Source organism: Palaemon carinicauda, chromosome 8 (assembly GCF_036898095.1).
Source record: "Palaemon carinicauda isolate YSFRI2023 chromosome 8, ASM3689809v2, whole genome shotgun sequence".
Lineage (NCBI taxonomy): Eukaryota > Metazoa > Arthropoda > Malacostraca > Decapoda > Palaemonidae > Palaemon > Palaemon carinicauda.
The window spans coordinates 136,538,441-136,553,191 of record NC_090732.1 but is presented as its reverse complement, the minus strand read 5'-3'; the positions used below and the strand labels follow the sequence as shown (position 1 = coordinate 136,553,191).

Sequence of the window (14,751 nt, the reverse complement as noted above, 5' to 3'; positions counted from 1 at the left end):
CGTGCTTGGAGGGCGGCTGCCTTGGGGACCGCTCCCTGGACTGGTGGTTTGGGGAACGAAGCACCTTCGATTCCCGCGACGAAACGTAGATCCAGGCGCCCCCAGGAGATACACTTCTCCTATACTTACGGCTCGGGGAGCGGGAGTGTTTCCTGCTGTAACGAGAGCGCGACCTTGACCTGGAACGCTCGGTCCTGGACCGCTCCCTTCGACGGCGGTGTTTCACCTTGACCTCTTCCTCCGACGAGGAATAGATGTCCGAAGAGCCAGACGACACTGTGTTCACCATGTGTCGGCTGGAAGCGGGGGACTTCTTCGGACGTTGAATGCCAGAGGTCGAGGGCTGGAGGAAGTCATCGGGAACTTCCGTGGGAAGGGTTGGGAATGACTCAAACCGTTCCATGTCCGGGAGCCAGGGATCCAGGGCTACATCCATCCTCAGGGGAGACCTACCCGGCGTCTTTGGGAGCCTCCAACCGTAGGCATCGTGACCTGCAGGTTGGACTTTACTCTGGTTATCTCCCCTAAAGAGGAGCCAGAAGCACAAGCCCACGAGGGCGGGTGGCGACACTGAGACTGCGTTACTACCCCACACGGGGTCATCGGAGGAAGCGTGCCCCCCGAGCACAAGGGCCGACTCTCCGGACGCACTACTGGGTCCTTCACTAGCCCTAGAGGGGCCTGCTACTGGTCCTGCACTAACACTGGGCTCCTGGAATAGGAAGCCTTGCTCATCCACCACACTAGACTTACCTCGTCCCCTACTTTGTGTTGGGGACGGCGAAACCGAGACCCCGTTGGACCGCTCACTGGGTGACGGTATCGGCGAGGAAACACTAACTTTACTGGGGGAATGTTTCGCTGATTTTCTCTTCTTAGTACCATAACGTACCCACTGTATATCGCTCCAGTCCGAGCACTCGGGGCACGTGTCTGCTGACGAGCAAACTTTACCCCTACAGGAGGAACAAAGGGAGTGAGGATCCACTTCGGGCTTGGAGAGGAACGCTCCACACGATTTCCCGGCTCTAGGCCCAGGACAACGGCGAACCTGCTCCATAACACAAACAATGCACGACACAAGCACTTAAGGAAATGAATTAAACACTGAGTAAGCACACGGTTGAAAAGTGAACGCACAGGAACACTTTGGAAAGCACACTGGAAAAAACGCAAGTTGCCACGCTGGGAACACGTGGGGCACAGAACGCACACAAAGGATCGACAGAGATACGAGAGCGAGAGATGTTATCCTCTCGCGACCAGAGAACTTAATGAGGAAGGTGACCCAGCAAGCAAGCGACCTACCTTAATCCTACCCTCGGGGCACATTCCTGGATGACGGGGGTAAGGCTACTTAGGGCGCGGAGCGGGGGGGTAGCTACTCAAAACTCTGGTCGGCAGAGAGAGATAACCAGTGATCTCCTAAAGAAAGTAGTTTGAGGTAAGTATTCGTGTTGGAACAAATATAAATATATATATACATACATACATACACACACACACACACACACATATATATATTATTATATATATATATATATATATATATATATATATATATATATATATATATATATAATAAAGACTGGGGATAGAAGCTAGGAAAGATGAGGTTTTGTATCATATTCTACTATTCTCTGCATGTGAAATCCCCTTCTAAACTATTAACTACTCGTGCCATCAATTGTTTGCCGGGACAAATTTAACGTAAAAGACATAAGTAATTGCACTCTTCTTATACTGTAAAATGTAGTTATGTTGTAATAACTTAAAGTATAGACAAATTCCAAACAAAACTAACATGATTTTTGGTATTCAATATACTTGTCCAATTTAGTCCATATTTGAGATGCATGATGTGAACCATCCCAGCACTATCCATGATTACAGGGGTTCCTTCATCAGAAAATCCAGCCCAAGCTAAGAATGACCGAGGAGATAGTGGAATATGACAAGACATAGGGGCGAGATGTTTACCACCATTCATATGCAAGACGGCTGCTGCCATACTTTGGTCACCAGATGCACCTAAATGAAGTAAATAAATATGAAATTATATTTCCTATTATGGCTAAATGGGCCGTATTACATATACTAGGATGCTAATAACAAAAAACCATAGTAAGTCTTGCATGCATGAAAAAGATAAAGGTATGAGCACTATCTGGATTCACTACCTCATAATGACATACAATAATCTGTAAACACTTACCCATACCAGTGTGGTAAATGAACATTAACTGGTCTTCTGCTGCAGCTAAACAAACAACTTCTCCAGGAATATTGATGATGTCACGCTGAATTCCAGAAGTAGAAAACACTCGAAGATTTCGTTTATCTGTTGCTGCTGCCAGCCACCCTGTCCCAATACAAATGGCAACAATTTCTTCTTCTGCTGGCATATCAACATGCCACTCTTTGCTAGAGTTACCAAAGGGTGCAAAATTCTGTACCACCAACTTGCTAAAACGAAAGGTAAACATACATTAACAAGTAATAAAAGATTGATGGCAACAAGAAAATACACGATATAACTGGAGACACTCAGATTACTAAAGTTATATCACTAGCAAGAGAAGTGAACACCACACAAAACCTTTCAGTAAACCTAAAAAAAAAAAAATTCAGGGAAGAAACAATGTTTCATACCCTATGTAGAGCCATGGCAAGAGTGATAACTACATTTTGAAGCACCACTTAGATGCGCAGTCTCATTTTCTAGCTTGGGGTTTACAGCACTTGCCTAATCTTATGGTCAAGAGCCAAGATAACCAAGCATATTGAGGTACTGAAAGGGGAGTCATGTGTGTGGGTCAAACATCTCCATACTCATCAAACGCATATTTCATCACCGGTCTCCAGTTCAATAAACATTATTTAAGAGGTTGAAATAAAGGGTGAATATACTAAAAGGCTTACCCCCAAAAAATCAGAATAGGATAAATTGAATGTTCCAACATCATAAAATGTGATAAACCAGGCTTATATAAGAATCTTTCAAATTAAGTGTAAATGAAATTTTAGAGTTGAATACAGATATTCTGCAGAAATCAAAATTATGTGCAAAAATGTAAAGTTACAGTAGCAAAGAAATGTTCACCAGTGCTTGCTAAATTGTTACTATTATTACTAACGAAGCTACAAGCCCTAGGGCTCCAACAGGAAAAGTAGCCCAATGAGGAAAGGAAATTAGGAAATAAACCATTCAATACATCATTATTATTATTACTAGCCAAGCTACAACCCTAGTTGGAAAAGCAAGATGCTATAAGCCCAAGGGCTCCAATAGGGAAAATAGCCCAGTGAGGAAAGGAAATAAGGAAGAAAATAAATGATGAGAATAAATTAACAATAAATCATTCTAAAAACAGTAACAGCGTCAAAACAGATATGTCCTGTATAAACTATTAACAACGTCAAAAACCGACATGTCATATATAAACTATAAAAAGACTCATGTCAGCCTGGTCAACATGAAAACATTTGCTCCAACTTGGAACTTTTGAAGTTCTACTGATTCAACTACCCGATTAGGAAGATCATTCCACAACTTGGTAACAGCTGGAATAAAAATTCTAGAATACTGTGTAGTATTGAGCCTTGTGATGGAAAAGGCCTGGCTATCAGAATTAACTGCCTGCCTAGTATTACGAACAAGATAGAATTGTCCAGGGAGATCTGAATGTAAAGGATGGTCAGATATATGAAAAATCTTATGCAACATGCATAATGAACTAATTGAACGACGGTGCCAAAGATTAATATCTAGATCAGGAATCTAGATATCTTCAGATAAATAACAATTTTAAAATAGATCAGTCATATATAAACTATGAAGATAGACATATCAGCCTGTCCAACATAATAAATAAATAAATAAATAAATAAATAAATAAAAAAAAAATTCCAGCGAGTTTGAACTCAAGTTCTAACAATTCAACTGTTTGATTAGGAAGTTTATTCTACAATCTGGACAAAGCTGGAATAAAGTTTCTAAAATAATGTGGTGTTAAGCCTAATGGTGAAGGCAAAACTTTTAGAATTAAGTACATAACTAATACTACCTTCAGGATGATATATTCTGCAAAGATCAAAATGCAAAGGATGGACTGGATCATGAAGTCTTATACAATATACAAATATACTATTTGAACAACGATGCCAGAAATTAATATCCAGATCAAGAATAAGAAATTTAATAGACTGCAAGTTTTTGTCCAACAAATTAAGACAAGAGTCATCAGCTGAATATTAGACAGGAGAACAATACTTGAAACATGGTTGAATGAAAGAATTAAAACATTTCTTCAGGATAGATTGATTACCAAAAATTTTGTCTTTCCCAATAAGACACTTTTTTTCAATTGAAAAGGAAACAGACTTACAGTATGTGTTTCTTAATTAAATCAGCAATCAAGAATCACCTAAAATTTTAAAGGAAGTTTATATAGTTCAAGAAACATGATCAATGCAGAGATATGGATACTGAGGAGCTATTGTCCTAAACCTACTTACAATCATACTGAGTTTTGTTATTATTATTATTATCATTATCACAATAAGCTAAGCTACAACCCTTGTTGGAAAAGCAGGATGCTAAAAGCCCAAAGGTTCAAACAATGTAAAATGGCCCAGTGAGGAGAGGAAACTAAGATACAAATAAACTACAAGAGTAGTAATGAACAAAATAAAATATTTTAAGAACAGTAACAATATTATATTAGATCTTTTATATTTAAATAATAAAAACTTAAAAAACAAGATAAAGAAAAATAGGATAGAATAATGTGCCCAAGTGTACCTTCAAACAAGAGGTTATGGCACTACCCAAGACTAGAGAACAATGGTTTTAATTTTGGAATGTCTTTCTCCTAGAAGAGCTGCTTACCATACCTAAAGCGTCTCTTCTACCCCTGCTAAAAGGAAAGTAGCCATCGAACAAAAACAGTGCAGTAGTTAACCCCTTGAGCAAAAAAGAATTGTTTGAGTTCAGTTCAACTTTCTGACTAAATGGATGAGACATGTGAACTGGAAATATGTTTTACAGTGGGTGAAGGGTAAAAGAGCTGAGACTGGATCAGGCGTGGGCGGTGAACTTCAGTGTCGAAGAAATACCTCTAATCATCCTCAACAAACTGGAAAAATTAGGACTTGTTCTTTGAGAAAACCAACAGAACCAATCAATTGACAATATGACAGTCCCGAAAGCCAGAGGGGGAACCAAGAACAAAGAAATATGGGAATTTGGTTAAAGGCAAAAGAACAAAGCATCAATCACTTGTTTCCTTCCTCATCAAAAAGGGGTACTGCAGTAGGAATAATTCCAGGAAGACAGGAAGACTTGTATCTAATGCAGGGAACCTGATTGACTGTCTTCTCTCTAACAGGAAGATATGTGCTGGAAGTCATAAAATGGGCAAAAGCAGGACTATAATTTCACAAATGTTAATAGGCAACAGAAGGGAGTAACTCTATTATCTAAGCTTTATAGAAACATTAAACTAGACAAAATAAAGCCTTACAGAAGGATGGTAAAAAAAAGATGGTGTTGCTCTTCAAGTACTTACAATTGAAAAGGAAGTTGTTAAAGTGAAGAATGAAATAACAGGGAAGTAAAAATTAAAGCTAAAATCAGTTTCAAGGGCATACATGTGTTCTATTGCCAACCATCCAGTAGATGATCTATTACCATTCAGGAATGGAAAGTTTAAAATTTGCAAAGAATCATGAATGAAGCTATTTAGAATAGGGTTTTAACACCAAATTAAATGAATAAAAACAAAACAAAATTAGACAACACAATGTTAACAGACCTTGGTTGATCTTCCTGTGATTCACATGCCAGTGCTAAAGCTTCATTAGACAATGTTGCCATTGTGTGTCCTGCATTATTGTTAAGATGTAGTGCATGGTGGACAGATGTGTCATGAAATTCCACATCAATACTATTTTCATCTTCACTAGAGTACTGCCGAACAATACCTACATTATTCCACACCTGCAAAATTAAGCGATAGTTAAAGAAATTTTTATTATCTGTCAACATGCAAATTTTAAAAACATTACAAATTCAGAGGTAATTTGTATTTTTCCTAACGATACAAACCTTAGCTATTTATAGGGGTATTACTTTCGGCGAAGCTATAAGGTCGAGCCATTAGAATTTAGCGAAGTAAGAGGGGTAGCTAGCTACACCCCTCACTCACACACCTGTGACTGAGCTTCACTTTGTTTGGAGGTAGGACTTCGACGGGTGACAGGGTTGGCGGGCAAGTATGTATAAATAGCTAAGGTTTGAGTCGTTAGGAAGAATACAAATTACTTCCGAATTTGTCATTTGTTCTGTACCTGGAATACAAACCAACACTATTTATAGGGATGACTCATCCATTAGGAGGGTGGATGTCCCTGCTAATCTGGCTTTTTAGCCTTACCCAGGGTACTCCCTATTGTGCAGTTTTATGCAAAAATAAGGAGACCATAACACCTCGCTAAACTTGCTATGCATGGTCTACGGCCTAGACGAGCTGTATGTGGTGATATACTAGCAATGTGACCGTCAAGGTAAAGGTTATTCCGAATCTTGTAGGAAATAGCTGAAGAGACCGAGACATTACCAATACCAACTCACCAGGGGATGGGGACGCAAGTATTGGAACAATACTAGCTTACACAAGGGAGCAATGGTTTACCTGCAGATTTTTTAGGTCAACTTGCGCAGAGCATCCAAGGTACTGATTTCCCTAAGAGAGGGGAGGATGAAGAAAGGAAAAGAGCCAGACATTCCTCTCATTCACTCAGACTAAAACCCAGGGAACCAATGCCCTTAACCTTCTGCTAGTCCAAAAAAGGAGATTTAGCTACTAAATTAGCTGTTGTGCACCCAATACAGTAACGATAGTAAACGTATCGAGGTTCCTGTGTGTCACGTCTTGCAGGTAGTGGGCAGTAGACGTAGTTTGGAGTTTCCACACGCCCAATTGTAATACCTGCGTCACAGAGTAGTTCTTTGGAAGGCCAGAGACGTAGCTACGCCCGACATCGTGGGCTCTGGGATGACGTGCTGGAGGAGGATCAGGATTCAGTACCAGGTCAATGACTCTGCGCATCCATGCAGAGATTGTGTAACAAACAGTGAGGGCACTCTGGGCCAAGCTGCTGCTGTTCTTTAACTGCTGAAACCGAAAGATGCATTTCTCCCCTCTATACACAAGGAATTCCGCTATTGCTGGAATAGTGGTATTGAGTGGATTGAGACCCCTTCCATGGTACCAAACACATAAGACATTCCACTTCGCCTGGTAGAGTGAAGCTAACGACTCGCAGCTCTCCAGACATCCTCTTTACGACTTGTTATGAAAGACCTCTCAGAGTGAGGAGATGCTGGATAGTCTCCAGGCGTGACGGTGTAGTGAAGCTACGGCATTGTGGTAATTGTTGACATGTGGTTATCTGAGTATATTGTGTCATGGAAAAAGTCCTCTTGGCAGCTCTGTAAGAGCAGCAGAAGGTCTGGGAACCATTCTGCATGATGCCATAGCAAGCTATGAGTCATCAAAAGATTGACCGATGTTACTGGTCTTGATGAGTACTCTTCTAATCAGACAGAACATGGGAATGCATAAACATCGATGTTGTCCAACCGTTGTTGGAACGCATCGTCCCAGAGAGCCTTGGGGTCTGGAACTGAAGTTCAATGCCGTTGTGAACAGATCCAGTCGGTGAACCCCACAAAGTCAGAACTTTGTTGGCTACTAGATAATCCAAAGACCAGTCGGAATCCACTATCTGCGATGCTCTACTTAGAATGTTGGCTAGCGCATTTCTCTTGTCGGGAATGAAGCAAGCTGATAGTCAGACCGAGTGAACTTCCGCCCATCTCAGTATCTCTACCGCTAGATGGGATAGGGGCTACGAAAAAGTACCACCACCGAGTGACCCGTCAAGAACTGGTGGAACTCTTGAAGGGCCAGATATATGGACATCTTTAAGAAATTATGTGAAGGTATTTTCCGGACTCTGACCAAAGGCCCTAGGCCGTGTAGTGCAGCACGTGGGACACCCCTCCCTTCTTCTGATGCATACGAAAACAGCCTCAAATCAGGTGGGAGGACAAGAAAATTGACACCCTACAGCAGATTCTCGTCTGCCACCCACCATCTGAGGTCCATCCTTCCCTCTGGTCCTATAGGGATTAGTATCTCCGGGAAATCAAAGGCCTGATTCCAATTGGACTCCAGGCGCTACTGGAGAGATCAAATCCTGAGGCAGCCATTGGGAACTAGATGGGCCCCGGACGATAGGTGCCCAAGGACTCATAGACACTTCTGGGCTGGGAGATCTTCTCCTTTGAGAATGGGTCTTGTGACCCTCCTCAGTGTCGCTATCCTGTCATCCGATGGGGAGGCTTGTGTAGTTTGGTGTCTAATATCATGCCGATGTATACCCGTCTTTGAGTAGGAAGCAGGAATGACTTCTCGAGGTTTATCATGATCTCCCAATCTTGGCAAATCTTCTGAAGTTTGTCTCTGTACTAAAGAAGGGTTGCCACCGAGTCTGCATAGGATCGGCCAGTCGTCCAGGTAACGAAGGAGACACATGCAGAGCTTGTGTGCCCAGAATGACACTAGGGAGAACACTCTTGTGGAGACCTGAGGTGCTGTGGAAAGGCCGAAGCACAGCACCCTGAACTGGTATATTTTGTCATCTATGTTGAATCATAAATACTTCATTGACGACGAATGGACTGGGATCTGAAATGTGTCCTTTAAATTCCATGTACCCATGAAGTACTATGGCCTTAACGCTTGTCTGACCATGTCTGCCATCTCCATGCTGAACGAAGTCTGTTCGACAAACTTTTTCAGAGCCGAGAGGTCGATGACTGGTCTCCAGCCTCCAGATGCCTTTTTCACAAGAAAAAGTCGACTGAAGAAGCCTGGGGACCTGTTGAGGACCTCCTGATGAGGGCTCTTGTCCAACATAGACTGGACTTTGGCCAAAAGGGCCTGTCCCCTTGCTGATCCCATCGTATAAAAGTTCACTAGTACTGTAGTGGATACTTGGTCAGTGGAGGGAGAGATGAGATGAACGGGACGCGATACCCTGAAATTTTTCCCAGATTTTTAGGGTTTACTTTTTTTTTACCATAATCAAAAAAGTCATCTAGCAAAAAAATTACTTATAGAAATAAAAATATTCATTTGATTGGCGGCCTATATATACGGTAGTAATCACAGGTCTTAAAATTAATTATCAACGGAGGAGATAGAATTTGAAAAACACTAATTTTCAGGAAAATCGCCCTGATGTCACAAACACGAAGGTCAGAGGCAAAAATCCTACTCAGTTTGGAGATGTCCTAAGTCACCTTATAAGTGGTATGAATGTCAGTCCTGTCCTTAAAAACGGCATTAGCCCGCTGGCCCCCTCGAGGACCCTCATGATGGTCCGAACCTGCTAAAAGACATGTTCCGACTCACTGGGCTGACAGCGATATTGTCGTCATCTACCGCCCAGATCTCGCCTAGGGGTGGATCGCGGTCGTTAACGGGAAGGCTGACCCAACTCCTGACGCGCTCCGTGGGTCTTCGAGTCCTGGAAGAGGACATACCATTATTGGAGGGAAACGAGAGATTCCAAGACAGAAGGTGAAACGGTGTTCTCTTCCCGGGGTCTTTCCGTCAGTGACAGGAGGGGAGAGTCCAAAACTGACTATTACCTCTGAGAGCCTCTTGTGTTGGAGGGTGAGACATTGGTGGGCAGAGGCAATGATAGATCCACAGGGGCAACCACTACCCTTGGAGCCCTGACTGGAGCCAGTTTGACCCTTCATGATGGAAGCTTATCTGGAGTTCCCCTCTTCATCTTCAGGGGGAGAAGCAGTCGTGGTTCATAGTCCTGGATCAGTGCAAACGGAGGAAGTCCCCAAGGAAACCCCTGGGGCTTCCACCCGCCATGAAGGGAACATTGGGACGAAGGCCTGTGTCACAGCTTTGACCAAGGTGCTGGACTACAGCTGCTGGCTCACCAAAGCACTATCTGATGGTTCCCCCGAAGGAAAAGATGTCAACGGTTCCCGCGGAGGTGGTTTCAGGATTATAAACCCCTGCGTTTGCAGGAAGGGGAATGGGGCGATGACGAACGATTGCTGACCACCTAACCTTTTCTAGCAGCTACAACCACCGCCTTTGGTGGCTGCAGTTGGCGATCCTCGCTTGCATATGGATGTACTCACCTTATTTATCGTATGCTCCGTGAGTGACAGCCGCTGACGTGCTGGGGAACGTTGAGAAACCTCCTGCTCTAAAGGCGTTGGTGATCGCTCATGTGAAGCCTAGTGAATCAATGATTGTTGTGAGGGAGTGTGTCAGCGTCGACGAGGGAAACCATGAAAACACGGAGTCGATCGCGGTGTGTCGACATCTCTTGAGGAGGCAATCCACGAATCGTTGGATGTGAAGGCTGAGCAATTCACTAACAGGTGGGTGATTGCGTTCCGAAGGCGAGCGACGCGTTAGATTGAAAACGCTCCGAGCAACAGCCAAACACTGGCTTGTTGAGCGACGAGTAGGCAATTCACAAGACGGTGACGGTCTACGCGATGCGTGAGAATGCTGTGGAGAACGCTGACGGGTAGGCAACCGCTGATGAGTAGAAGATTTTTGAGGTGGTGGATGAGCAGGCAATTTGCGATCTCCCAGCGATTCTCGCATAGCAGACAATTTACGAGAAGTCGAATGCGTAGGTGGTTCACGAGTTGTCAGTTGTCCATGATGACCAAGCGATTTATGAGCTGATGGAAGCATTGGCGATTCACACTCTGCAGATGCCTGGTGTAACGTAGAACATAGCTGACAAACTGCTGAAAGTTACGCCGGAGAAATATGACCGTGAGGAGACACATACTAGGGAGGAAAACGTGGACAATCCCTTGCAGGGGATGAACAAGTCGCTGTTCGTTGAGACGAGGCCGAAGACAGGAGCGATGATTGGTAACCAGAGGAGTATGGCAGAAGCTCTCTCGCAGTTGAGAACAGGGAGAGGGAGTGAGTTCCCCCTTGCTTCCTTATGTACGCGAGAGCTGTGGTGTTGTCGGAATTGATCTCCACAGTCTTTCCCGACACCGAGGTTTTGAAGGCCTTGAGCCCTAACAAAATGGCCATCAATTCCTTCCTGTTGATATGCCAACTGACCTGACTCCCTTCCCAAATACCTGAGACCTCTTTGTTCCCTAGTGTTGCTCCCCAGCCTGACTCGGACGCGTCTGAGAATAACACTAGGTCAGGGTTCTTCTTGAACAAGGAGATCCCTTTTCCCAATAGAGCTGGGTCCAGCCACCACATTAAAAGATCCTTGATCTCTGTCGGAATGGGAAAAGAAAAAGTGTCCTCCTGGATCTTTCTGTTCCAAACCTTTGCGAGGAAGTGTTGCAGAGGCCTTAGGTGCAGTCTCCCCAAAGGGACAAACTGCTCCAGGGAGGATAGAGTTCCCAGCAGACTCATCCACTCCTTCGCTGAGCATTCCTGCTTCCTCAAAAAGTCTTTGGCTTTGTCCAGGCGCCTGGTCTGCCTCTCCTGGGAGGGAGAAGCCTGAAAAAGAACTGAATTCAGAACTATCCCCAAATAGAGAATAGTCTGATTCGGCTCGGTCTGAGACTTCCCCCAGTTGACGATGAGTCCCAGGTCCTGAGTGATCGTAAAGTTTTCATTAGGTCCTCCAGACATTTCTCTTTCGACTGTGACCGGATCAGCCAGTCGTCTAGATAGAAGGAGACCCTTATCCCCTCCTGGTGTAACCAGCCTGCCACATTCGCCATAAGTCTGGTGAAAACTTGGGGAGCTGTGCTGAGACCGAAGCAAAGTGCCCTGGAACACAAACCTCAGATATCTCCTCGAAGACGGATGAATGGGGACGTGAAAATAAGCGTCCTGCAGGTCGAGAGAAACCATCCAGTCTCCAGGACGAACTGCAGCCAGCACTGACTGAGTCGTCTCCATGGAGAACTTTGTTTTCTCCACGAAGGCGTTCAGAGAGCTGACATCTAGGACTGGTCTCCATCCACCCAAGTTCTTGGGAACCAGAAAATGGCGATTGTAAAAGCCTGGGGAGGCGAGGTCTTGAACTGGCTCTATTGCTCCCTTGACCAACATCTGGTCGACTAGCTCCAGAAGAGCCTCTCGTTTCCCCGCGTCGGTGTACTGAGCCACTAAGGCCAGGGGAGAGTCTGAGAGAGGTGGTTTCTTTAAAAAGGGGATCTTGTAACCTTCCTTGACGACTGAGAGGGACCAGGCGTCCGCCCCTCTCCTTTTCCAAGAATGCCAAAAACGAGAGAGTCATGCCCCTACTGGTGTCTGGAGGACTTCCATCTCATTTTTTGGACCGGGGCCTAAACGCACCCCTGCTGGTCCTTGGCCATGACTCTTGTCTTCTCCCCCTAAAATCCGCTCTCGAGGAGATCCTGCCCCGAAAGGGCTGTTGAAACTACTTCTCCTCCTTCTTCAGAGGAGCAGGAGCAACAGGTAAGGTCTTTCTAGCCGACCGAGACAAAAGTTCCTGAGTAGCCTTCTGAGCCAGAGAAAGGGAGATATCTCTGACCAGAGCTTCAGGAAAAAGATGACGTGAAAAAGGGGCGTAAAGTAGCTCCGACTTCTGGGCAACAGTCACAGATCTAGAGGTGAAGGAACACAAAAGGGGCCTCTTCTTTAAGACCCCTGCTGAGAAAAGGGAAGCCAATTCATTGGCTCCATCCCTTAGAGCTTTGTCCATGCAGGACATGATACTCGTCAGGTCCTTCGTGTCCTCCAGGAGTTCAGACTTCCTGGCCAGAGTCCCGAGAGACCAGTCCAGGAAGCTGAAAACCTCGAAAACCCTGAAAATTCCCTTGACGAGGTGATCAAGCTCCGACATGGACCACATCACCTTGGCAGAGTTTAAAGCATGCCTTCTTGCCGAGTCCACAAGAGCCGAGAAGTCACCTTGGGAGGAGGAAGGCACTCCTAACCCCAAAGGTTCCCCTGTCTCATACCACATACCGGCCTTGGAAGCGAGCCGGGACGGTGGAAAAGAAAAGGTGGTCTTGACAGCTTGTCTCTGTTCCTTCATCGAATCATCCACTTTAGCGAGAGCTTTCCTGGCCGAAATTGAAAGTTTCATTTTGATGAAGGCCGAAGACTTAGTAGCTTTCTTCCTGGTAAATTGAGACTGAGGAGAACGAGGGGCTGAAGGTTGAAATTCCTCCCCATAAAGTTCCAAAAGAGAGCGAGAAAGAACCTTGTAATCGCTAGAAGAGTTGGCAGGTTTTTCTTCCTCTTCCGAAATATCTTCGAGGTCCTGCTCAAGGATAACATCCCGAAGAGTTGGGCTGCCAGCAGTCTGGCAGCGAGAGCTGTTTGAATCCTGGCGCCGAGCGCCGCTACCATCCAGTCGGCGAGAAGCGGTATCGTCACGATGACGAGAAGCGGTATCGTCACGATGACGAGAGGCAGTATCGTCACGATGACGAGAAACGGAAGCGTCCTGAAGATGCAGGCTGCCGTCGCCTTGAAAATGCAGACTGCATTCATCCTGTTTCCTAAGAAACGAGGCAGTAACGTCCAGGCGTTTCGAAAGGGAAACGGAATCGTCACGGCGCCGAGAACGAGAGGCAGTATCGTCCTGGCGCCGGGAGAGGGGGGAAGGAAATTCCTGGCAGCATGCCAATGAAGAGGGTGTACGTTGTTGTACGGCCGACGAAGTGCGCAGAGGTTTCTTGGGAGAGATACTAAAATCTCTCTTAGAAGAAGATCTCTTAACAGGCAAAGAGACGTCCTTACGTCTGACGGACTGAGAAGGGTGGCTGAAAGCTTTAACTAACGATGAAAGTTGTTCCTGCATAACAACCATGAAAGCTTTAGCAACTTCCGCTGGCTCTCGTGGTGCCGAAGACGGCAGTTGTCGTACGGCTTGACTGGGAGCGCTGGCAGAAGAAGCAGGGAGTCTAGCAGGATTAACTGGGCTAAGGACTCTCTGTTTCGCCCTTTAAACATGAACATCGAAATCGTCTTCCGAAGGATCGGGGTCTCTGCTACTCGAACTGGGAGAGGGAGAGCCAGACTGCACGTCCCGGTTGCACCCTCTCTTCATTGGTCTTGATTCGTAACGCCTATTACGTCTGGGAGAACGATCAGGCGAAGACACAAACGTATCCGACCCGCCTTTCCTACGGCGGTCAAGAGCAGCCTGGGAGATCGCAACAGGACTGTCTGAGGCGACGAATGACCGAGGATAAGCACCTCTCAGCCCCTTTCGGCTTTCGACGTACCTTCTCCCTTGGTCCTGGGAGCTTGGTAGAGGTCTAGACCTAGGGGTATGACAGACTCGATCAGTCGCCACCTCCACTGCACTTTCACAAGCACTAATTTCACCTACACCCTTACCTTTAAAGGCCTCCAACTGTGCTTTAATGGCCTCCAATTCAGCAGCTAATTTAGCATACCCGGGGTCATCCGTAGGCACAGGTCCTGTAGAAGGGGCAGGAGTCACTACATTTGGGGAAGTAATACCTTCCAAAGGGGTTACAAGCAAAGGGTCAATAGATAAATCTAAGCTAGGCTCACTAGCAGACTTAGACTTTGATTTAGCTCTTCTAACTCTATCAATCTCAAGTTTGCGCACATAGCGCTGCATAGCTAACCAATCATTATCACTTAAAACCTCGCATTCCTTGCACTTATTATCTAAAGCACATTCAAACCCCCTGCAACCCAT

General features: G+C 45.2%; 1 protein-coding gene across 1 annotated transcript in view; it reads right to left on the bottom strand.

Moving 5' to 3' along the window:
• Ctf4 (Chromosome transmission fidelity 4) overlaps positions 1–14,751 on the bottom strand; it is a 135,897-nt gene that overhangs the window by 37,232 nt on the left and 83,914 nt on the right. Inside the window, exons 9-11 of the mRNA XM_068379035.1 lie at positions 5,817–6,001; positions 2,216–2,466; positions 1,805–2,031 (exon numbers count right to left, since the gene is read on the bottom strand). Of these exons, the coding sequence (XP_068235136.1) occupies positions 1,805–2,031; positions 2,216–2,466; positions 5,817–6,001 (663 nt within the window). The remainder of the gene's footprint in view (positions 1–1,804; positions 2,032–2,215; positions 2,467–5,816; positions 6,002–14,751) is intronic.